This window comes from Branchiostoma floridae, chromosome 7 (assembly GCF_000003815.2).
Source record: "Branchiostoma floridae strain S238N-H82 chromosome 7, Bfl_VNyyK, whole genome shotgun sequence".
In the NCBI taxonomy this organism is placed as follows: domain Eukaryota; kingdom Metazoa; phylum Chordata; class Leptocardii; order Amphioxiformes; family Branchiostomatidae; genus Branchiostoma; species Branchiostoma floridae.
In genome coordinates, this window is record NC_049985.1 from 16,292,752 (window position 1) to 16,316,658 (window position 23,907).

Consider the following 23,907-nt stretch of genomic DNA (forward strand, 5'->3'; position numbering starts at 1 on the left):
ATATACACAAACATATATGTATATATACAAACAGATAATAATAGATACACAATCATTAAAAAAACTATTGGCTTGAGAAGACTTGATACATTGCCTTTCTAAAGCGTGAGATGTTGGGCAGGGATTTGATGTATGGTGGTAGGTCATTCCAAAGACTGATGGCACGGTAGAGAAAAGTTCGCTTTTTTAGTTTGTTTTTGGCTTAAGGAGTTTAAAACTGAAGGAGTTGGATAATCTAGTTGAATATGTGTGGGTAGAATGGACAGAGACAATGGAACTGTAAATGTTATGGGGCTCCTTACTGACAAGTATTCTGAAAAACATCTATTAGTCAATGTGCTGATGGCGAATCTTTCTCGTACCATAGGCCAACCCAAGTCTGAATGCACTTGCTTAACAGGTGTTTCTAGTGGACATTTAAGCACCAATCTACAGGCTCTGTTCTGTACAACCTGGAGCTTTCGAGCATTTGATTCAGACATGTTTGCTAGAACTGGTAGACAGTACTGTGGTACTGATAATACAAGTGCGCACGGCTTCAACACTGGAATAAGACAGCCCAACACTGGGACAGTAATGCTAGAATTTGTGCCTAGTGCCGAGGCCGATTCGACCGTTCATTTCTCACCGGAACACCAGTGCGGAACCCGCAACTTGTGTGTATATATTTGCCCTGCTCAAACGTAACTGTAAAATAGCGTCAGCTATTCTCCGTTACATGTTACTTGAACCGAGAAGACTTATGAATGGAGCGCCCTGTTTGGAGTCTCCGTTTCCGTTGTTTTAACGCCATTCAATAGCTGGGGCAGGTGACCTCTTGACCCGCACACCTGTTCTCACGTGACCACCTGTAGCTTAGAGACAAATTGGGCTGTGCCATTCCTTCCTTGGGGGGCATTGTGAAATCTTGTCTTTTATGCAACGTCATTATTACTTCACCAAAGCACAAATCACGTTGCATAGTAATATACAGTTGTAATCGGCTTTACCAATCAAGGTAATACAACTGTATCAATGAAGCTATGAATTCCATTACACACAGTGGACGCCCGGACCCCCCTAGAAGACATGGACGAATCCGCAAACTTTGGGGAACTTTTGTGCCGGTGCCAAGTACCCTCTCACGGCGCCAGTGGTTCCCATGGATCGGGCACGTTCTTACCGGCAATGCTGTGGCGATATCGGCATGACAGGGCAGTAGACAAGTCACGGATTCCTCGGTAGTGGGGCAGCCACAGGACCGGCCTCACAAAGCAGTAGGTACGGGACAGATCCCGGCTGGTAGTCGGGGGTTTAGGATCTGATCCTCAATTCAAAAGGTGTGGACGCAAATCAATTGAACAACCGTGATTTCTATTGAAGCCTTTCAAAGCACAATGGGGGTAGATTCTAAATTGACAGTGTCATATAACAGTACCAGATTTTATTATAGATTATGATATAACCTTTTTACCCCCATTGATAACAGTACAGTCAGAAAAAAAAGCGATAACCAACTCCAGTATCTTCACTTTCCCTCAGGTATTGTTTTCCAAAACAAATAGTGCATACTACCACATTACCGTTGCTTTGTAATGACGGTTGGCAACTTCAGAGCATGCAAATACGAGTATATTGTAAGCGAAAAGAAACATATACCAGAATTGAGAAATGTGACGAAATAGTACTGGGCGTAATATGAGCTGAATTTTAGTACCCGGGCGATTGTTATCATACGGTCTCTGATACAATGTGATAAATCTTAACGTTACATTTTCAAATTTTCCTATGTTCAACCTACATGAAATCTACTGGTAATCTGAGTTGTGGTACTAGTATTGTGCATAATACATTAATTCTATAACATGCCCTTCTTTGAAAATTCAGGTAAAAAAGAAGACAAGATGTCAACTCAAATAGGACAGATCAAGCAAATGGAGAGGGACCTCAAGGGTCTGAGGAAGAGCAAGGTGAGTTACATGTTACATGAGTTACATTGTAACATTAGTCCACCTTTATCCGTGGGGTAACCTATATCCGTTGTGTTGATAAACAGGGTATCTAGGGATATGAAATCGCCGGGCACTGGTTTCAAATTGTAATATTTTCAAACTATTGCAGTTTTAAAACACAGTCCTTCTACTTGATATCCCAAAATACATTGTTTTTAAAAAGAACGGATATAGCAAGGCCTTGGATATAGGTTACCTGCGGTTAAAGGTGAACTTACGTTAGAAAGTTAGAAGAAATAAGAATAGAAGAGAGTTTCATCATTTCCTGTGTTATTACAACAAAACAAAATTTTAGGTAATGTCAAAATACTTAGTATTATTTCATTTCAAAATGCAGGTGTGTAATAGATTTAAAAGCTGTTATCAATCAGTTTAATTTTTCTTTTCCTGAGTAAAAGATTGGCTTCACCATCCAAATGTGCTTTTGTCAATTACTGTCTAACAGCCACTGTACAAGTGAAATGAATTCTTGACAGTGTATAATGCAGATGTGATGGTCCTTTTTATAATCTAACTGTGTCGTTTCACATCTTATAATATCACATCTTTTTCAGTTGATGTCACACTTTGAGTTTGTGGAGATGTACAATGCGATAGAACGACATCATAACGACGTCCGTCTCGCATCCCTCACCAGCAAGGAACGCGACCTCAAGTAAGGCTTTAATTTTCCATCGATATCCTACAACTGTCCACTTTTTCACCATTAAATCCTTAGGTACAACACATTACACAGTGACAAAGTTGAACAAAAGGGAATCAGGACAACTTGGCTTTTTAAAAATTTTACTGACTTGACCCGATACATCAGTCAACTTGGTCTGGGTTAACTTTATGGTTATGGTGTTGGACCGAGTTGACCAGGGCGTTGGTTAGTCTGATTAGCCATCCGCCTATAAGGTAAAAGGGGGAAGTGTCGGACGTCAGAAGAAAACCTTACTTAAGACGTAATACGTTAGGTGTCAGAAGTTTAAATGTTTGCTATGATATACTATGCTTATGTTTGGTCAATTAAGGTTAGTTAACCTGCTTTAGTAAATCTCCACAATACAACTAATATACCAATTGGTCAAACCATAGTCATGGATCAACTTTCAAAAACTTAAGTTGACTTGTGCTAGTCTGTTCACAATTCTACAGTGTTGAGTTGTAAGTCGCTTTGCTTAATCATCATGATATAATGTTGAAGTTAAAACCTGAAACTTCCATCTATCATCAAATGCTTCCGATCAGTCGAAGTCCCAGAAAATGGAGACATGACTGATTTGTGTACAAACTTAAGGTGCCTAAGTGGCTGAGGGCTCCTTAACTACTTATTCATGCTAAAAGGTCGTAAGCTGCGATTGCCTAGTGACAGACAACAAAGCACTGTTTGCCTTGTACTGGCATTATGGAAGGATTGACCTGAACTGGTGGAAATAGACCACAGCCTGCCAGTCACAAAGGAGTGTACTGGTTTTCCTGGCATGACTTCTCTGGACATTCACTGTCAGTCAAGTAGAAATGGCAGTGTTTGTTTTGATGCATTTTTACCTCTGATGTGAAAGTTAAGTATTGACACACCAGGGTTGGACAAGTCCACTAGCCCAATTGTCCAGGGCAAGTGAAAGTGCTGTTTGGGCAAGTACATATCCTACCACACTTGTCCGACCCGGCAAGTGAGAATTTTTCATGAGAGAGATTTTAATATACTTGTTACCTTTCACATCAAGCATTGGTCAACACAGAAATAGAGCCAACAATAAAAGAATTCCATTGAAAATACACAGACAAATGTCATTTAGATGTCCGGACAAGTTAAAAGTTGGTTTGGGCAAGTAAATTTTCTACGTACTTGCCCGATAAGACAAGTGAATTTTAGAAAACTTGTCCAACCCTGCACACTTCAAAACTTTTCAAACTACACCAAATTAAATTGTACTTAGATATACATCCTTCTGAAAATAATACCACTTTTAATAAAGACAGCTAGACAGAAATAGACAAAAATACACAGACGGAAATTTTAGTACTGTAACAGTAAAAATTGTAATCTCATGGAAATACAGCAAGTTGAAAAGCTTATAAAATGTTAGGTTCACCGCACAGGATATTCTTTTCTATCTCTTTTTATAAAAAAAGGTACCTTTTGTGAAAAATCCATTACAGTGTGGCCTAAGGTTCCGGGTCGGAGTTCAAATCTGACCGGAGTTGGCGGAAGGGTGGTGTAATAGGCCGGAAGTGCGCTGTTGTCTCCCTAACTTTTGCTCCCTATGGCTTGGTGATCGTTATAGCTGAGCATAGATTTGTCGTATTTTCTGAAAAGCCCGTGGGTTGTATTGTTTTTGTGCGAGGAGTAGTTGGTCGGCCAGCGAAACCATTTTTGTATTAGTCCGCTGCAACGGTGATGCGGTTTTTTCGCCTGATGACCCAAATAGCGGCGTTTTTCATGCGATTTCGAAGAAATGACGTCATCGGAGATTGCAAAAAAGTTATCACATGGAATTTTTTTATTTTCATTTTACACAAACATGAAGAATTTAGCTTCTCTACCACGTAGGCCGTTATCCTGGGAAAATTCGTTTTTTCCAAGCAGCTTCGATCAAAAAAGTGTTAAAAAATGATAGTTTTCGGGTCCAAAATTAAAATTTTACTACATATTCTAACCAAAATAAAGAGGCAACAGACGGTACCAATAGGTTTGTCGGAAATAGACAGTAAACGGCTTTCCGCCATATTGATTAAGTTTCGCGTCCTACGTTTACTAGCGGAACTGTAGCCCTTCGGCCTGAGGCTGCCCGCCAACCTCCGAAATCGTAAAAGAAACTCCGGTCCGATACCTTAATAGGGCGGCGCTTGTACCATATATGACGTCATAGATGCTTAATTTCGACGCCTTTTAAAAGTTTCCATCAGATGTCGTTATATCGTGTAAAAACAAACACCGTTTTTCATTTTTCTAGTTAAAAAGTCAGCATATTCATGTACAGGCCCTAGGCGCCCCCCTCCCCCTTTTTCACCCCCCCCCCCCCCTTAGAACTACCATTACGGGCAACTTTAATCGATTCTGGCGGGCAGAATTTTCCAAAATCATATCTTTCTCTATGTCATTTGATTGGAGCCGACCTCTGTCGTTCACCTATCGCATATGTTCGCGATGCCGTGCATTAGTATGACTTAAATGGGCATTAAAGCTGAAATCTTGGTGCTTTAAGCCCTAACTTAAGGAGAAACTGGGTTTACTGACTTTCGGTTCATAGCTCCTTAACGCGGCGATCTTTTTTTCTTTCGGTGGTATGTAGTAATAGCCTATTAAAAGCACTACACATCTTTGCCGCGCTTATTCCAACTGCCCGCTTCTAGCGCCGACAATAAGATCCAGTTTGTGCTTTGCACTGTGTAAGAATGCATTCTTGCACACATTTGGGGCGCATTGTGCTTCTTAAGGGGCCGTCCACGGCGAAGTAGTTAAGAGTTTGGTATCGGACGCGTTTGATTCTGAAAGTGTGAGATCTGGTCTACTGCTCCATGTCAAAATCTGGCACATTCTTCATTTTACTTACAAGCGACGAACTTAAAACGCGACCCCCTGCTGTTTTCCTTGAGCAACCTCTGACGTCACTCCGTGACGTCAGCGATGCCAACTTTTAAAGACGGTTTTCTTACCGATGTGTAGCACCGAAACGATGGAGAGTGCACATACTTTCCCGGACAAGTTTATGGGCAGACTTTGCACCCCATTTTATCCGTTTTCAGAAAAGCGATGTCAGAAAAAAGCATGTTTTTTAATGTTTCTGTATTATAACGTAGGTTCAATATGCATCTAGGCTTGATAGCCTCAAAATACAGTGTTTTTGACCTGACTTTAAACCGCTCCTGTGGGAAAAGTAACCATCGGAAACAAACCAAATTTGGATATATGGTAGATATGAACTTTTTAAGTAATAAAAATACATATTGAGAAAAAATGTCCCTCTTAAAAGGTTCCGGGTCGGAGTTCAAATCTGACCGGAGTTGGCGGAAGGGTGGTGTAATAGGCCGGAAGTGCGCTGTTGTCTCCCTAACTTTTGCTCCCTATGGCTTGGTGATCGTTATAGCTGAGCATAGATTTGTCGTATTTTCTGAAAAGCCCGTGGGTTGTATTGTTTTTGTGCGAGGAGTAGTTGGTCGGCCAGCGAAACCATTTTTGTATTAGTCCGCTGCAACGGTGATGCGGTTTTTTCGCCTGATGACCCAAATAGCGGCGTTTTTCATGCGATTTCGAAGAAATGACGTCATCGGAGATTGCAAAAAAGTTATCACATGGAATTTTTTTATTTTCATTTTACACAAACATGAAGAATTTAGCTTCTCTACCACGTAGGCCGTTATCCTGGGAAAATTCGTTTTTTCCAAGCAGCTTCGATCAAAAAAGTGTTAAAAAATGATAGTTTTCGGGTCCAAAATTAAAATTTTACTACATATTCTAACCAAAATAAAGAGGCAACAGACGGTACCAATAGGTTTGTCGGAAATAGACAGTAAACGGCTTTCCGCCATATTGATTAAGTTTCGCGTCCTACGTTTACTAGCGGAACTGTAGCCCTTCGGCCTGAGGCTGCCCGCCAACCTCCGAAATCGTAAAAGAAACTCCGGTCCGATACCCTAAATGCCATGATACTAGTATCATTTGAAACTTGAAAGCATTTACCTTTATTACTTAACATATTTTTTAAAACTTGAAGTGAACAGAACAGGAAAGAGCTGATTTTTTGTCCTGCAATGCACAACACTGGAGCAAATTTACAAAGCAGTCACTCAGTCAACTTACTCAATTACATTTTCACCGTTATATAAACACTAGGTAGCAATAGGTCATCGCACATATCTCTGCACCTAATGATGTTTCCTGTCAACATGCATCATAGTACAAACAGCCGTATTGCCTATTCACCGCACGTTACGTGTGGTGGTGTTAGTTCTTTTTGCCTCACCAAAGAATAACCTTCAATTTGGAGATTTTCATTTAGCCATTTCAGGGAGACCTGAGTCCAGGGGGGCAAGTAAACTGAGCTTTTCAATGCTTGGCCTATTTTACTCTTTTTTCTCTTTGTTAGAACTCAGCAAACCTGATTTGTATTGCATTTATAGCTTGTCAAAACGTTCTTTATGTGTATTTGGGCTTTTGTATTCCCTGTGGACTTTGGCACCTTCTGGCGAAAGACGTTTAATACTCTCTATAGAAACAACATGCAGACTGAACAAAGATATGCTGACATTGCTTTTTGTCAGACTAGAAGTTACAGGAGAATTCTAAAAGGTTTTTCGTCTTTAACCAAACTCTAAGTTCCCCTGCTAGATAACAAAATTCTGAGCGCTGCATAAAAGCACCAATAGAGTACAAAATGTTAATCATTATAACCAATATGGTTTTCATATGACCCTCTTGAACGTTAGAATGTCAACTTACTAAAATGTGTACTCGGACAAATTGAGCTCTCAAAGATAAGGCCCAATGCTGTGGTTGGTCAGCAATCACCTTAAAATCATTCCCCACTTTCACTAACTACTGTTATAGTGTGGAAATCAAAATCCAGAATCTCCTTGGCACTATCAATATGGTGCATGGTTGTGCATTCTACTTGTATGTGTACATTGTCAAGAGTGAAATCATAATATTTGAACAAATTAGAAATAATTCTGAAATATGAATGCTGTTGTCAGGATCAGAACAAAAACACAAAGCACAGACCAACTCATCAACTTCCATAAGCTGTCAAAAAAAAGCTTATCAGTGTTTTTGTTCTACTTTCCTTCAAGCAAAAGTGATTAACTGAGAACCAAGGATGAGAACAACTTGTGACAAAATTTCTTTTCTTTATGATGACAAGAAAGAAGATGAAAGAGGTTAAAATCTTAATACTTCTCATTGACGAACAACAAAAGACAATCTGGGTACAAACTGATTTGTACATGCTGTATTTACAGGGTTCAACAACAGCAAGACTCAGCCTTCTTCACCATCATTCTCAGTATGATGACTGAGGTTAACAGGTGGGTGAGCACTTCAGATTTCCATTCATTTGTCCTTCTTTCACTTTCTTGGTCAGCTTTTTATCAAAAGGTTTTTCCAGGTGCAAAGATTGAATTTTTCATGACTCACAGTTCTTTTATCTTAATTTGTGTTTGTCAGAGTTTATCTTCTAGAATGTTTTCTACCGTTTTGATGACAGGTGTTTAAGATTAGACTTTACATGCTTTGGGATAAATTTCATTACTGTGATTTTTGGAGCAAACATTACAATCACAATAAAGAAACAGCTGTTTTAGTCTCAGTGTTGTTGTCTTTACCAAGTCTTGCATGAAGAGGGACTCTCTATTTGTGCCGTGTCACATGAAACGACCTGAAAAACCGAGGCTTTAACAAGAATGAAAACTAGGCAATCTCACTGTGCTTTAACACAAGAACTCACAACAGTGCTTTTTGTACCAGCTGTTTTTGTTCCCATTGTACTGAGCTGATGACATCAGAACAAGAACAACAGGGCTTATTTGTACAAACAGAACAGGTGTGTCATGTTTCCGACACAGTAGACAGGCTGTATTACGGCTCTATTTAACTCACTGTTGGTACTGGCTGGTAACATTGTGTTAGAAATATCCTGGGATAGAGAAGGATTATTTCATTAAGTCCTAATGGACTTTCAAAGGGAGAGAGAGAGAAAATGTTCCCTGAGAAAAAGGCTAGGCTTGTGCTTATTGTACCTTTCTATAACTTTGAAACAGATTTCTGGTTTTTGAAATTAACTCTAATTCTTTCTGTTACCCTTTTTGGTAAACATTGAATACAAGCAAAATATATCATCATTAGATATCTTTCTTAAAATTAGCTTTTTTTCTCTCTAACTTGTTCTCTTAAAAAAACTTCCATATGAATACTGTATATGGTGTATGCAAAGTTATTCACAATTGACCATTTTGATTTGTGATTCAAGAGTCTCTATGATTCAGAAATGATATTTTGAAGCGGAATCATTTATTGTAACATTTAGCGGATGATTTAAAGTTCCACTTGTAAATAATTTTTCTAATTTTTCTCCCACCAATCAGGGCTGGTAACGACCAGCTTCAGCAGTTGAAGAGAGTTCACCAGTGGTACAGGGGGAACAGGAAAGTCCTCAACTCACAGCCGGTAAATATGACTTTTCTTATTTCAGATGATAAGCATAACGTACATAAGAAAAGATGTGAATACATACCTTAGTAGATGTATACCTTTAATTTAGTAGATGTTGATCAAGGATGGTCCTTTTCCCCATCATATAGCCTATTGCATTCATATCAACTATCAACATCAACTCTCAATTCCACTAGATGCCTTTTTATTTTGACACATGAGAAAAAATTTAAAGTCATCTAAAGCAAAATGCAGCATTTAGTAATCCTGAGGTTATAATGTACACTTCAGATATCTACTAATAGGTGTTGAAGACAACAGTGAGAAAGTTTCTAGAATAATAAATTTGTGTGGTATATATTATGGCACCTGGTGGAATTTATGAGAGTTGACGTTACATGTGCAGTGTAGCACCAAACTACTTGAATGTGTGAATGAGGTACTTAATAGCAAGGAGGTTGAAAGAGGGAACCTCCTTGTTAATTGTTGGTGTCTAAAAATAAGTATCGTTCTCATATTATCAGAATTAGGTTATTTCTGCATTTGTGAGAAACTGTGTGGGCTTTTGTGTATTCTTGGTTCTTGAAATGTTTGCTGCACCAGACCCTACTGTAACAATGGTTACACCAATTTTCACAGCTGCCTAAAAGGTCACAGTTAAGTGTTCTTCAGCTACTCTCGTTTAAAAGATCACAAGTTAGCAACTAGCACAGAAACATGATCATGTCAAATCAATAATTATTGAATAGTATCAAAATTCTGAAAACATGTTTAGTTATGATGTGGAACAAGGTGATGATGAATATGCAAAATGGCAGATTTACATCAAGATTTGTCCTTTTCTTTCCCCTTTAAAATGAAGGATTAAGATAGGAAACAAATTTTATTGCATTCTTTTCTCTCTTATTACAACAATGTTGAAAGGCATATTGTTTATACAAGTGAGTGTAACTTTTTGCAACTGGAAACAGTGACTATATTCAATAAAGCCCTCAGCAAACAGAAAGTTCAAGTTACTTATTGAACATTGTATTAAGTAATTCTTCCTTTGAAGTTCACCTGGATACATTTAAGAGCAATAGAAAAGCCAGAGTGCAAATAATTGAATATGAAATATTAATGACAGGACAACATATATTTGGGTTGGCATGTGCTTTCATGCCTGATCCAGATGGCGTGACACAAAAGCAGCATTTACAAGACTGTGTCAACTGTTTGTCCTGCCCTAGCAACAAATGCCTTCTTTTGTACCCACACACCTGTCTCGGGACACACCATACGCTGTTACCCCGTTCTTGCTCATTTGTTCTTGTCCAAGCCCAGAGGTAGAGTTAATAAGAGATGTAGTTCAATGCAGTGTAGATTTCATTCTTGACTGGAATTGACTACAGGGTTCATTAGAAATCTTGTAGTGAATTGTAGCCCTTAAAGGATTGTAGGTTATCACTCATTGTAGAGACTAGTTCAATGCAGTGCAGATTTCATTCTTGACTTAGAATTGACTGTGGGGTTCATTAGAAACCTTGTAGTGAATTGCAGCCCTAAGGATTGTAGGACTGGTTAATATTCATTGTAGCCCTAAGGATTGTAGGTGTCACTCATTGTAGCCCTAAGGATTGTAGGACTGGTTAACATTGATTGTAGCCCTAAGGATTGTAGGACTGGTTAACATTGATTGTAGCCCTAAGGATTGTAGGACTGGTTAACATTCATTGTAGCCCTAAGGATTGTAGGACTGGTTAACATTCATTGTAGCCCTAAGGATTTAGATTGTAGCCCTAAGGTCACCAGGTTGTCATTCATTATAGCCCTAAGGATTGTAGGTTATCATTAATTGTAGCTCTAAAGATTGTAGGTTAACATTATCATCTGATGTTTTGTTTCCACAGCATTTTGAACAGGCCTACAGAGAGCTGCAGGGAAAACTGGTGCTGAAGTTTGTGGACCCAGAGAAGGAACAGAAACAAAAGGAAAAGGTATAAAATATTGGCCAACAAACTTACTAAGACTTGTGACATTTTTGGAGTTGCCTACAGCTCAAAATATTTGCTTGATGTCAGTTTCTTTGTGGAAGTAATGTGGAATTCCTCCCATATATTTATCATATCATAAGTCTGAATTATGTAATCAAGCAAATTTGTCAGACTGAATTTAAAGGCCTTCACTATTAACCCACTATTACCAGAAGAGGAAAAAATCACCACAGAGGAAAGAGGAAGAACAGCAAGCTCCTCAAAGATTTTCTGAGGAAGAAATTGAGAAGGAGAAGGATGAGATCACAAGGCTTGCCGTTCCATCTCCTGTTCTAGACGGAACCGACACAGAATCAGTACTGGTGTGTGAAACAATTACTTGTTGTTTCTTAAGTTAACAAGTCTTGGAGTTGGTTAAGCATTTTTGGTTTTAGACATGTTCGTAATTCTAAGCTTAAGAAAGAATTGTAATTGCAATTCCTATGGTGGCCTAAATAGTGTAATGTATTTGATACACCTGTTTATTGCAAAAACGACTCTTGACATTGTTTGCTTCTGTGCATTAATATTTTGTATTCATAACTGTCTTCCCTCATATGATTTTCAAAATTTAGATAGAACTCTTATGTTATAATCAACAGCTGCCTTTCTTTAGTTAGTAAATTATGTCAATTTTTTTTCTTCTTTTCTTATTCAGTAGATGAGTTTCTGTGCTAACTGTTCCTAAGTGCTAACTATACCTCTCTCCTCAGACATACGAAGATGATGATGTACCCATAGAGGAGGATGATTTGATACCGGCTACCCCGCCTCCTGACACTGAAGAACCTTTCACTGAGGGAGGAGAGGAAGAGCAGGTAATGTTGTTTTCTACCTTTCATTGATCTATTTGAATTGCACTAACTACATGTTGAAAAAGCATTAATCTTACATAGTAGCATCTAAAATAAATAATTCATTTAAAAATAAATGTATATCACTGCATGAAAAGGCAGATTTCCACGAGTTCCCAACATTGTGCACGATGGTGGAACCTGACGTGTTCTCACCGTGGGCACGGGTTTCCACGGACTGCCTGTTCCCGCGTGCCCCTACAATGAAAACCTGTGCGCACGATAGGGCACGCGAAGAGTCCACGCGCCCCACTGTTGTACACTTCCCGTGTTTCACAATTATTGTTAACAATGGAGAGCTGAGAAGTGTCTGATAATTCAGTTTGGTGAATCAAAAATCCCTTAAACTCTTGCCACATTTCGGTCTGTACTTGCGGGAAAGTCAAGAATGAAACCGACGCCAACAGTACGCGAAATAAGATTTGCAACGCATTGCAATCCCCCTATAGTGACCAAAATCGTGCCGTATATACGAAACTCAACCAACTACGTTACCTAGATATACAGATTGCATGTAAGAGTTACACTATAGAAGCAAAAAAATTAGATTTCAACGGAGTGTGCCCAATGTCTTTTACTTCATATGAAATGTTTTCTATGCGACATTAAATGTATATGTGTATTGAGTTAGTTGTCATCTACGTAAAAGCTCAAAGCTAAGAAGAGCTGTTTTTCTTTTTACGTATTAATTCGTGGAATATGTACAAGACAAACATAGAGGTCGCAAATAATCACAGAAAGAACTTGTTTTATTTGTTTTGGGATAACAAATACAGTGATTTATAGTTTGCAGTAATTTGTCAGTCAAGCGGGAACGCGGGACAAAGACTACTGATCTCAAATGTATGTGATTCGTGTATTCGAAGAAACAGCATGAATAGAACGGACAAAGCTTTAACAAATGATCAATGGCAATGTATATGTTCCCCAGCCAACTTGGAAGGAGGCTTTAAACTCGACGCCTATCAATACATAGATTGGAAGTGTTGTTCTTTGGTCGGTCGGCGCGGCTTTGTTTATAATAACGCCGCATTATTCCGGCGCCATGTTGGATTTGCATTATATTGACTCCTTGTTTGTCGTAAAAATCGATTCAAAATATTACAAAGCTAATAATGTTATAGAGAACTTCAATCTTCGCATATTTCACTTTTACAAACAGTGTAGTTTTTGTTTGATATCGATAGGGAGATTGTCTGCCTGGCTTGACTTTGTCGAATATTGAGCCGATCGCGAATACGTGTGCTAGTAACATTTCTCAGATATTTCATAGCAATTGTACAGAAGCTCTACGTTGCATGAGCTAATCAAATTTCTGTTACTAATGGGAAATACGGTCCGTTCGAGGTAAACAAGCAAGTTAAAAAGCACGAAAGTTAACTACTGGCGATGGAGTGCCACAAGCTCCCCTCCCCCAATACACATGTCAGTGTTTTGTCTAAGCTTGAAAACACGGTATTCCGACGCGCGTATTCTATAGCCTCCTTTGCGATTCTCAACGTTGACTAAGGTTTGCCGGGTAAGGAAATTTGCTTTGGAAGGAGTTTGCCGTATACACACAAATAGTATATACAACGACTTATTGTGTCTGTATTCAAAATACCCATCCGATGTAGCCAATCGCATTTCACACACGAGATGGGTGTTTGGGAATGAGGACCAATCAGCACACGTGTCTCCATTTTCAAACCTCACAGTTGTCATTTCAGATCTTGACTCATTTCATTCAGAGTGGTTTCACGCTGCTCCGACCCCGATAGCTAAGTATTTGATCGTACGACTGACAGCGCGGTGAACTTTGTGAAAGCTTGCAAATGATTCTACGTCAAGACTGGACACTATCTCGCCATGGAATTGAATTTTACTGCCGACGCCGTGGGACCAAATTCTGCTTTATAGAGCAACATCTAGCCTCCCGACCACCGAGGGTCGGGTTGGCCCTTTGTCGGTGCGATGTTTCTCGCCGCCCGGGCCGGGTCGGCTGACGCACCCTGTTAGCTCTTCGTCGTAGCTGCCGATTAGGTGATTTGGAGCTCCTTCGTCTCCGTGGAGGCCCTACACGTCTCACGATGGATTGGATACCACCGTTACGAACTTGCATGTTCACGCTTAGAAAATCTGCTGCGGCTGTGTAAATGTATAGTCTCTGGACTAGCAACTTTTTGTGCAAAAGGCCAGCTGGAGGTGTACGGATGAGAGCAGGAATGCTGAAATCCAGAGACCTACGGGAGTTTTATGTCATCAACCAGCACAGTAGAGTGAACTCAAAATGTTGAGACTGCGAATAAAACCCAAAAGTACTGGTGTCGGACCGACAAACCTATGGGAGCCAAAGGATCGACAGCCAGTACATATGGAGGAACGCATCAGGAGCAGTCAACTCTCAAATAATACTTAAAACTGCAAAAACAACGAAAGTTAATTCACATCTAGACAGAATAAAACAAACACACTATAATTTATATACAGGGGAAGGGGGAAGCTGGGAGGGTAATTTTTGGGCTGGGAAGGGCCGGGGCAGTGAAAATGACGCTGCTATCAATAACAAAGGGTAATTGTGGCGCAGTCGAGGCCCGGGGAGATAATTAACCGCTAATTTATGCATCCGTCATTCTCACACAAAAGCAAACGTCGCTAGTTTCCACACGTACGCACAGGTGTACTAAGATGGCACGGTTCGCGCACACAGGTTTCCTCATAGAGGGCACGTTATGCACACGCGAGTGGTCCGTTTACTCGGATTTGCACAGGTGCCCCATATAGGGACACGTCACGTTCGCACAGTGGGCACCCGTTGAAACCCGTGGAAACTCTGGATTTACTTGCATGTGTACACGGGTTTGCACAGCGGAAATCTGCGTTTTCGAGCAGTGTATGCTATGCCTTATTCTGAGGATGGATGCTTCACCTTCTTCCTTCTTTTATAGAATGTTGTCAAGATATAATATGCGCCCATGACAAATTTTCTGGCGGAAAAGTTTAATAACATGTTAGCACAACAATAAACCAGGAAATTATTTCAAAGATAGTAGGCATCCTTCAATCTTTATGTGGCTGGCAGTGTCTTTTATGGCTTTGTAGGCTGTTCCTTGCATGACAATCACGGCCGCAGTTAGGGCATTAAAGATAACACTCATTATTTTTCAGGTGAGGCCAGAAGAGCCATTACCAGCTCAGCAGGCTGTTACTCCCATCTCCCGACCCCCATCCAGCAGAACTGTCCCTTCCCCACCCCCAGCCACTCCCGTCCCCTCCCACCCTGTACCCCCAGCCTCCCCTGCCCCCTCCCACTCCCTCCCCTCTCTGTACAACCCCATGGGAGCAGGAGTACTGCATGACACACCAGCTAGAATTGTCCCCATTCTAACTGAAGGTTAGTATTGAAACGTTTGGAGTGTTTGGGTCCTAAGTTCTATATTAACTTATCAGAAACTCAGAGCCAAACCAGTCGATTACTATTTGTGAGCCATGTTTATTCAATCTATGCTATTGTAAGAATTCCGAGGGGCGAGTAAGAACAGAAACAAACAGACATGCCGACACCCAGGATCGAACCCGGGTTGGCAGATTACAAATCAAGTACACTACCGCTGGCGCCACAAAAGCTCAGAGCTCCTTGGCAAGGATGGTAGGCGATACTTGAACCCCACTGTTACTGTCACAATATTCATGTGTAATGAAAGAACTTTGGGGATGATATTCAATTATAATATTACAGTTCAAAGTCCTTCATGTACCAGATTGTGCATAGGGTGGCACCCATCTCAATTTCAATTGCCCTTGGGCCACACAACTTTGTGCAATCACTACAGAAGGGGGCTATAGCCCACTGGTAGTGACTTGTGTGTACAAATCTCATACTCTTTCCCAAATGCAGAGAAAGTGTTATGTAAAATTTTGGTACGACTCAGCCAGTGACTGAGATCACAACTTATCGACTTCAAGGCACATTTAATAAAACTGTATTCACTCTATCATGGTATCAGCACTGCACAAATGACTGAAAAGAAGTAAGAATGCCATACTTGTCAACCCTTTATTTTGAAATTACTGACTATCATCAAAAAGTTTATTGACTGGCACGAACTAACCAAGTTGATAATAAAATCAACCAAATTGTACTTCCCCAGGGGTGAAGACCCCTGCCCCTCCCAGCCGGCCGTGCTCGGCCAGGTCGGGGGTTTCCATGGCGAGCAGGGCCAGCTCCGCCCACCTGCAGGAGTTCCAGCAGCACAAGGAGAGTCTGCAGAGGGAGCAGGAGGAGGTCGCCAAGGCCAGGTTCATCGGGAGGGGCGACTCTGCTGTAGGGGTCCCTCTGTGAAAATTCAAGCGTCTCAGACGGCGAAACGCCGTTTGCGACAACCGTCCAAGGCGTCTTAAATTATTGGGACGCTTTGGACGGTTACGGCGGCGGACGGCATGGGACGGGCTTTTGAACGCCCGACGAAACGTCCAAGACGGTCCGAACGGCATAACAAACGCTTGGACGCGTCTAGATTGGCACTTTAGACGCGTCCGGTCGGACGTTCGGGACGTCCGAGACGGCGTCTGAAAGCGGGCAGCCGGACGCTCCCGCGCTCCGTCGGGCGGGCCCCCCGCTGGGAACAGACGTCTCTGCGGACGGACCAGACGCCGATTGCGACGTACGTAAATGACGTAATCCAGGCTGCTGGGACGGATCGGACGCCGGTTGCGACGGGCATAAACGGCGTAATCCAGGCCGCTGGTACGGGCGGTAGCCTCCACCACGCCTTCCCACGGGGGGTACAGATCGTAAAATTCGACAGAAAATGGAATGAAAGGCCAAGACGCTGTCATCGCTATATTATTAAAGGTTAATATCTGGGCCAAACTCCTAGCAAAATATTTTTTCTTCAAGACACAGTTTTAGTTAGTCAGGCAGTACGGTAGAAACTCATAACGGGCCGGTGCATTTAATTTGGAACGTGCGTAGACGGCTGCCCGGACGCCGTTTCTGACGCCGTCCGGTCACGGCTATAATTTTATGGCCTGTTGGGCACCATTTAGCGTTGCCACATACCAAACAAACAAATATTCAGCCAGGCAGTGAATTGTAGAAGACCACCCACCACCGGGCCGTCAGGTTTGAAAGCTAAAATCAAACACAACTTGAAGACATTTCTTCGTAAATTGTTTACACGTACTCCGCGGCGTTTAATCAACTTTGCTACATGTACGAAATTCAATCCGGCCTTCAATCGTGTCCGCGGCTTTTTGTGCCGCCGTGCCGACACGTTACATCAGAATGGACGAGCCCACATAACATCAAGGGTAAATACAGGACGTTTGAAATTTTCTATCGTAAATTTTAATTGCACCAGTATTCGCTAAAGACTGGATATATAAATGTGAAATAACGTTAAATTTTCTACAAAGATCATAAGTCATTTTTTTTATTTCGAGGTAGCGAACTAAAGTCTTCCGTTTCATAAGTTCCTAACCCCAAGTAGTTGGAAGAGCCGACTAAGATTTTGATTGGCACCGGCAAAATCGGTAGGTGCTATCTCATTATCTGTTGTCTAAATCTACATTTTAACAGCATTATCATTCTTAATAGAAACAACAGATATTTTTTACAAGTATTCTACAACGTGTTCATAATTCTTTTTATTTTGTGGCATCAAAACAAGATCCTAAATTTTATCATTTCTTCGCGTATGTGGGGAGGGCACCCGTAACAACAAGTCGTCGGTAAACTTTGCAACAGATGAATGTACAAAAAATTAGAATAAAATGCGAAGTATTCACTTACCGGCGCCTGCAAAGTATCGACAATCAGCTAACGGAAGAACCGCTGCTTCTTTTGACGTCTGTCACATCTGTGATTTCTGCTGTCCAAGGTTTGCTGCTTCGAGTAAGTAGTATAATTTTTCCACCTTGTCGGCGCACGACAAATAATTTTTGTACATTCTTTTTAGTATAAATAACGGATACAGTCATCGCCGTAAACCCAACCTCAGCACAATGTCGTACAAACATCAGCTGCTACGTCAAGACGTGAAGTCCTTGGTCCAAAAGTGCGCAAAATTTAACAAACGGACATGAAATCCACAGAAATAGTCACCTTCTGAACATAAGTCCTGCAACCGCCGGAGTGTTCAACGGTCTGAAATTCGAATTCACCCGCTGAAATTGGCGCATGTGCAGAAGTTAAAACGTCATGTTTCCCGTGGGGATCATAAGAAAAGACGCAGCCGTCTGCCGGCGTCGGGTGACTAAGTATTTTATAGCCCCATCAGTGGCCGTCTCCGACGGCAATGGAAGGTCTTTCAGCCGTTCGGGCGTTCACCATAAAAACTGACAGAACGGCACGGACGCTCACGATGTGTCCGCGGCCGTTTCGGACGGCAATGAACGCGTCCAGAACGTCTGAAACGCGCTCGGACGCCATTGGACGCTTGTAGACGCCGTCCGGGCAGTTTCGGACGCTTGAATTTTCACAGAGGTCAGGTAAGTGTTTTTATTGGGCAGCTAGAAAATGATGGTGACTGAGCAAACATACAAGAGGAATTCAAGAGAATATTGCAGGTAGAAGGAAGGGTTCCATCAGAATCTATGAGAATTTTATTCCTTCATGTCCATCTTATTCAATAAGATTCCATTAGGGGTCAGGTAAGATGGTTTCATTGGGCTTGTTTATTTTGCCAGGTAAATTGCCTTATGGCGGTTTGTACTGAACAGTACAAGCTGCATATCTGAAGTATAAGTGGACATATTCATTTGATCCACTCACACTGGGAAGGACCCCTATTCTTTGAACTTAATTAGTGTGGTGTGTGCTTGAGGTGTGCCACATGACCCCACGTTGAAGCTAGAAAATGATCATGGTGACTGAGCAAAAATTACAGTTAGAAGGAAGGGTTCCATCAGAATCTATGAGAAAACTTTTATTCCTTCATGCCCTTCTTTTTCAATAAGATTCCACTAGCCTCCGGGCCTTCATAGTGGGTTATGGATAGTAAAATAATATAAAAAAGGGTGAATCATTTATCAGGAGATACATGTATAGCCTGTGGTACTGGTAACATTTCTCCCTGTATAGAGAAATGAAACCCTCTGGTGGCCAAACTCCCCTCACAAAAAATATCCCTTTAGCCAGCATAGTCTGTCTGATTCTATTAAGATACTACAACAAAATATGGATCTTAATGTGTCTTGTATTCAAATTCAAGGTGATCAGGTTTTGAAGAAGTCAGTCTCCTTGTTTTCCAGATGGGCAGCTCATGACTTAGGAGAAGCTCCCGAGAGAGCCACACCTTATGTGGTGGCAGCATACATGGCTCTGGAGGATCAGGAGGGAGAGCCACAGAAGGTGTATGTCCCAAACCTGGTACAGCAGAGTCTGGAGCAGTTCATGGAGACCACAGACAGGCACAGACCCCCCTCTGGGCTGCCTGATGGAAGAGCCCCCACCAGGGTTAAGGGGAGCACCAAGGCAGTCAGACTGCAGGCAGCTCCGGATAGCACCACACAGGGCAGGACAAGGTAGGTTTTTAGGATATAGGAGAATTATTGTACACAACCAGATTGTACTTTATATACTTGCTTACGTTTTGGTGTCTATCAGACACCTTCCTTAGAGCTTCTGACTGAAGTTCTGCTTCTCGACGCTATATGTAGCCGATGTAGGTGGCCCTTTTGTGGCAAGATCACTATCCCAAACGTGGGAGTTTGTATCCCCCCTCTTCCTGGTTTATCACTGGGGTTGACTTTCTTATATACTTAGTAGGCTTTTACTTCTTACTTAGATTTTCATGGGAAATAACCTTTTGTAGCTTCTCTTTTATCATTAGGAGAAAATGCACTCGGCACCAGATCACAACTAAATACCAGTAAACTAAACCAGTGGGTTGCTTTCGTCAGTCTTTTTATAGGTTCACAATTAGCTTTCATTGATGAGATATACACACAGTCATAGGAGATCCCACAAGTTAGGATCATCATTATAACAATTAATAAACACTGGCATGAGTTCAGTCCAACAAAGACTGTGGGCAAGGTAGGAGTTCTGCTTGGAGTGGACCAAAGCTAACAAGGCTGGACTCCAGGCTTGGACAAAAGAACAAAGGAAATGATAGAACAATTAAAGAAAAAGAACAAAGGAATTAGAATGGAGTGGAAAAAAAACAAACATCTGGCTAAAAGAACAATGGATTTAGTCTATACAGAATGAGACACAACAGAGTGTGCTAACTCCTGTCATCACAGGCTGAACAGAGACCGTCGGAAGCCCAATGTCAGGTTCAAGCAGGTGGTCACTATGATGGACCGGGTCAGCAGGAAAATGGACGTGGAGAGGGAGAAGCTGACCCCTGCCCCGAGGTACGGGTGGAAGTACCCGTCCACTCACATCCAGCCCTCACGACCAAAAACAGCTCCTGTGGTCATGGCTGCACCAGGAAGACCACCCTCTCCAAGGTACTGAAACTCTGACTACTGGTTTTCCAAAAGGACTATTATTATAACACTACTCTGTAGCTTTGATTCAGAAATCAAAAGGTTGAACGTATATTCAAAACAGCTTAATGTTGTCAATAGGATATGTTTTTTACATTGGTATCAGTAGCATATTGGTAAAATGTTTAGCCCATGACCTAGACGTTCTAGGTTTGAATCATTACATTGATTTGGGAAAGGGACTTTACGCAAATTTTCTTACTTCACTTAGGTGACAGTATGTACCAAGCTTTAGTTTTGGCATGTCCCTCAGATAGGACATTCAACAAATGTCTCATTTTTTATGAGAGTCACACCTCGAGCACGTAAAAGAACCCACCACACTTATCAATAAAAGTAGGGTTCCATCCCAGTGTGAGTGGGTCAAATAAATCTGTTCCAATATGCAGCTTGTACTCTTTGGTACAAACAAGGAGGTTAAAAAAACCTCCTTGGTACAAATCTGGTCTGTTTTAAATTTGTACTCTTTGGTAAAAACCTGGTGTGTTTCGCCATGAGGAAATTTACCAGTTATGCAGCACAAACACACAAACATCTTAAGTATCTGCCTTATTTTGCAGCTCCACCTACGTTAGTCCTGACCACAGTAACATGACCACACCCAGGGAGTTTGTCATGCCCTTCATCGACTGGAGAGGACAGATCACACCTCAGGCATACAAGTACAGGTAGGCCACTGTTTCATATACAGACACATTTTACTCGCCAATTTGGAACGAGTGCAGTGCAGGATGAAAGTAGGCCCAATTCTAGGAACATAACATGTTCACAACATTCTCAGAGAACCCAAAATGGTGGATAGGGGTATACAGTTTGTACAACGACATCCATACAACCACTAGTGGACCATACCAGTTGTAACATGGGCGGTGGTCCAAACCAATAATAACTGACTATAACATAATGGTGACTCATTAACTTCACATTGAGATTGATAGATTGCCTTCACACAGTCTAGTAAAGGAGGATTCTTGTGTAGCCAAAAAGTCCATTAGCAAAGGAAAAGGTTACTGTAAACATTACGTTCATCATTAAGACTGCAAAAGTTGACTAAGAGTTTTCATCAGGAAACTAAGTTTTAGTAGTCAGGTTCTTGAGGCTCTGTGTACCATGTGATTCTTTAGCTGGAGAAGTGATGGCCTGGGAGGGCACACTTACGTACAGAAAGTCAGGAAGCTGCGGGACAAGATGAAGTCAACAGGGGGCACTCATGCGGGAAGGAGACCCAAGACTGCTCCAGACGTGTCTGTCAAAGAGAGGTGGAAAACATACTCAGTAAGTGTACCACTATATGAAGAATGGAGTATGTTTTAATTGCTGATTATTGATAAAGAAAGCTGTTGCTGCTAAAATTCAGAGGATAAACATTATCAACGACTAAATATAGCAAAATGTCACTAGATATTATCTTTTCCCATGGATTCTTTTATTCTTATACACATCTGCACAGGAGAAAGACCAGAACGTGCGCATCCCACAGGCAGCTAGCCACGAGACGACTACCATCAATCAGGTGGCTGTCAGCCAGCTGGTGCATGTGCAGCACCTGGGACAACAAACAACAACTGCAGGGTAAGAGAGTATCTCTTTTACGTGTCCATGTCATATTATCCAGTGGAAAAAACAGTAACAGCAAGAGATGTAAAAAGCAAAGAATTGTTCTATCATGCTACATTACCAGTATGCCTCTGATACTAAACTTTACTTTTTCACTTTTGCAAGCCTTAGGTTAACTTATTGTCTTTTCCTTATTATATAGTGCATCAAGAATAAAGAAAAGGGTGACACTGCCATGGGAAGAGGTGAGGACTTATAAATGTTACAAGGGCTGCTATCCAAGAATAGCATTTTGGCTACCTGTGATCACGAGAATGCTGTATTCAATGAGCCTAGCTGGGTACCATACAGCTAGCAGAAGTGAACATAGGAGCTAACTGCACAATCGTTTGGTGGTGAAGTCAGTTAATGCGCAAATTAAAGAACAGGTTCTAGAGTGCTTCTTTGGTGACAACAGACCCTCTTACAAGCAGACAGAGGGCGTTTCGTGTCTTGCAATGCCCGTTCAAACGATGGTTCGAACCCATTCCTTAATTTGCTCATGTGTAGGGACCAAAATTTGGACGACTCCAGATGTTGGAGATATAGCAGAGAAGCAACATTTACTGTATATAGTGTAAGTTAGAGTGCAAAGCGACTGTATATAGTGTATAATAAACGTCACATGGTATCCAGGCTAGAATTCAATATGATGAGCAGCTTTAGCATGTTGCATCACATCATGTATTGCATTGATATATCTCCAGGAGGATGAACCCAGCCCAGGAACCATGGAGTACATGAAGTTCAGCAAACCCATGAAGCTGTCTGCTCCCAGGCCTGTGTCAGGTCGGGGGTCAGCAGGGCCTCAGACGTCCCGCGTCTCCACCCCCCTCCCACCCCCTGGGGAGGCAGGACTGGACAGGGAGGAGGGGACTGTGTCTGACTCACTGGACCCCAGCCAGATCCTGCCTATAGGTGAGGAATGTTAACTACAGGCTGACTTTCAATCTGATAAAAACTGGCCAGGTTTGATATATTGTAGCAAAGTCCAGACAAATCTAAACTTGAAAGTTCATCTGTGTGTTCAACTTGGTAGAAGTCATTATTGAACTAGTTAAACTGTAATTTCCGACACAAAAATTAGACTCACCCAAATTTTTGACTGAACAAATCTAAGTGGTAAAGTCCTCTATGTTCTGAAACACCTATGTTTCAAAACCCCTAACCCTTGTCCTACACCGAACATAGGAAAATGGAACATATGGATGTTAGAATGTAGGGGCATCAGCGCATAGGGGTGTTGGAATATAGGGCCAGTTCCAAATCTAAGAAGATGGCTAAATCTGCAATGTAAAGAGGGTACCTTACTGAAGCTGCGGTATGTTGGTGGTGTCGCTGCAGTTGAGCAACTTGACAGAGTGCTGCAAAAATTTGTTAAAAAATTACATCTATACATATTGCATGATATTCCCATTAAAGTCAAAGTCAATTCAGAATGCAGTGACATCGCCAACATACTGCAGTCCAGCAAGATACCTTCTTAATATTTAACAGTTGCATGTACCAAACACCCTGCAATGTGTTGTAACCTTTTTGTGCACTTTATCAAACAGGATCCATGTTGGACCATCTCAGTGCCAGTTTCCATGACGACGGGCGGAGCTTCAGCAGAACTAAGACAGACAGTGAGAGGCAAGACAGGTCCACTTATAAAGACTCGTTCAGTGACCAGTCAATACCACTGTCTGACAATGATAGCCAGAAACTCTCTGAAGAAGACAACGACAGTCAGAAGCTGTCTGAAGATGAGGATGAACCTGCAGATGGTGATGTGGAAGATCTGCACGATGCAGACAAAGATGACACGAAAGAGAAACGAGATCCAGACCCTAAAGATG

The 23,907-nt window shown here is 41.5% G+C and overlaps 1 protein-coding gene across 1 annotated transcript; it reads left to right on the plus strand.

Annotated features, from left to right (window-relative positions):
- Positions 1-1,047: 1,047 nt before the first annotated feature.
- Positions 1,048-23,865, plus strand: LOC118419739 (the record flags this gene model as incomplete). Its single annotated transcript, XM_035826281.1, is given in 18 exon segments — positions 1,048-1,262; positions 1,870-1,949; positions 2,546-2,646; positions 7,938-8,003; positions 9,060-9,141; positions 11,016-11,102; positions 11,312-11,461; positions 11,852-11,956; positions 15,140-15,365; positions 16,123-16,303; positions 19,223-19,498; positions 20,222-20,431; positions 21,031-21,138; positions 21,595-21,745; positions 21,921-22,042; positions 22,230-22,272; positions 22,774-22,984; positions 23,623-23,865. Coding segments are annotated over 17 exon segments (2,428 nt in total), but the record flags the coding sequence as incomplete, so codon positions are not given.
- Positions 23,866-23,907: the final 42 nt, after the last annotated feature.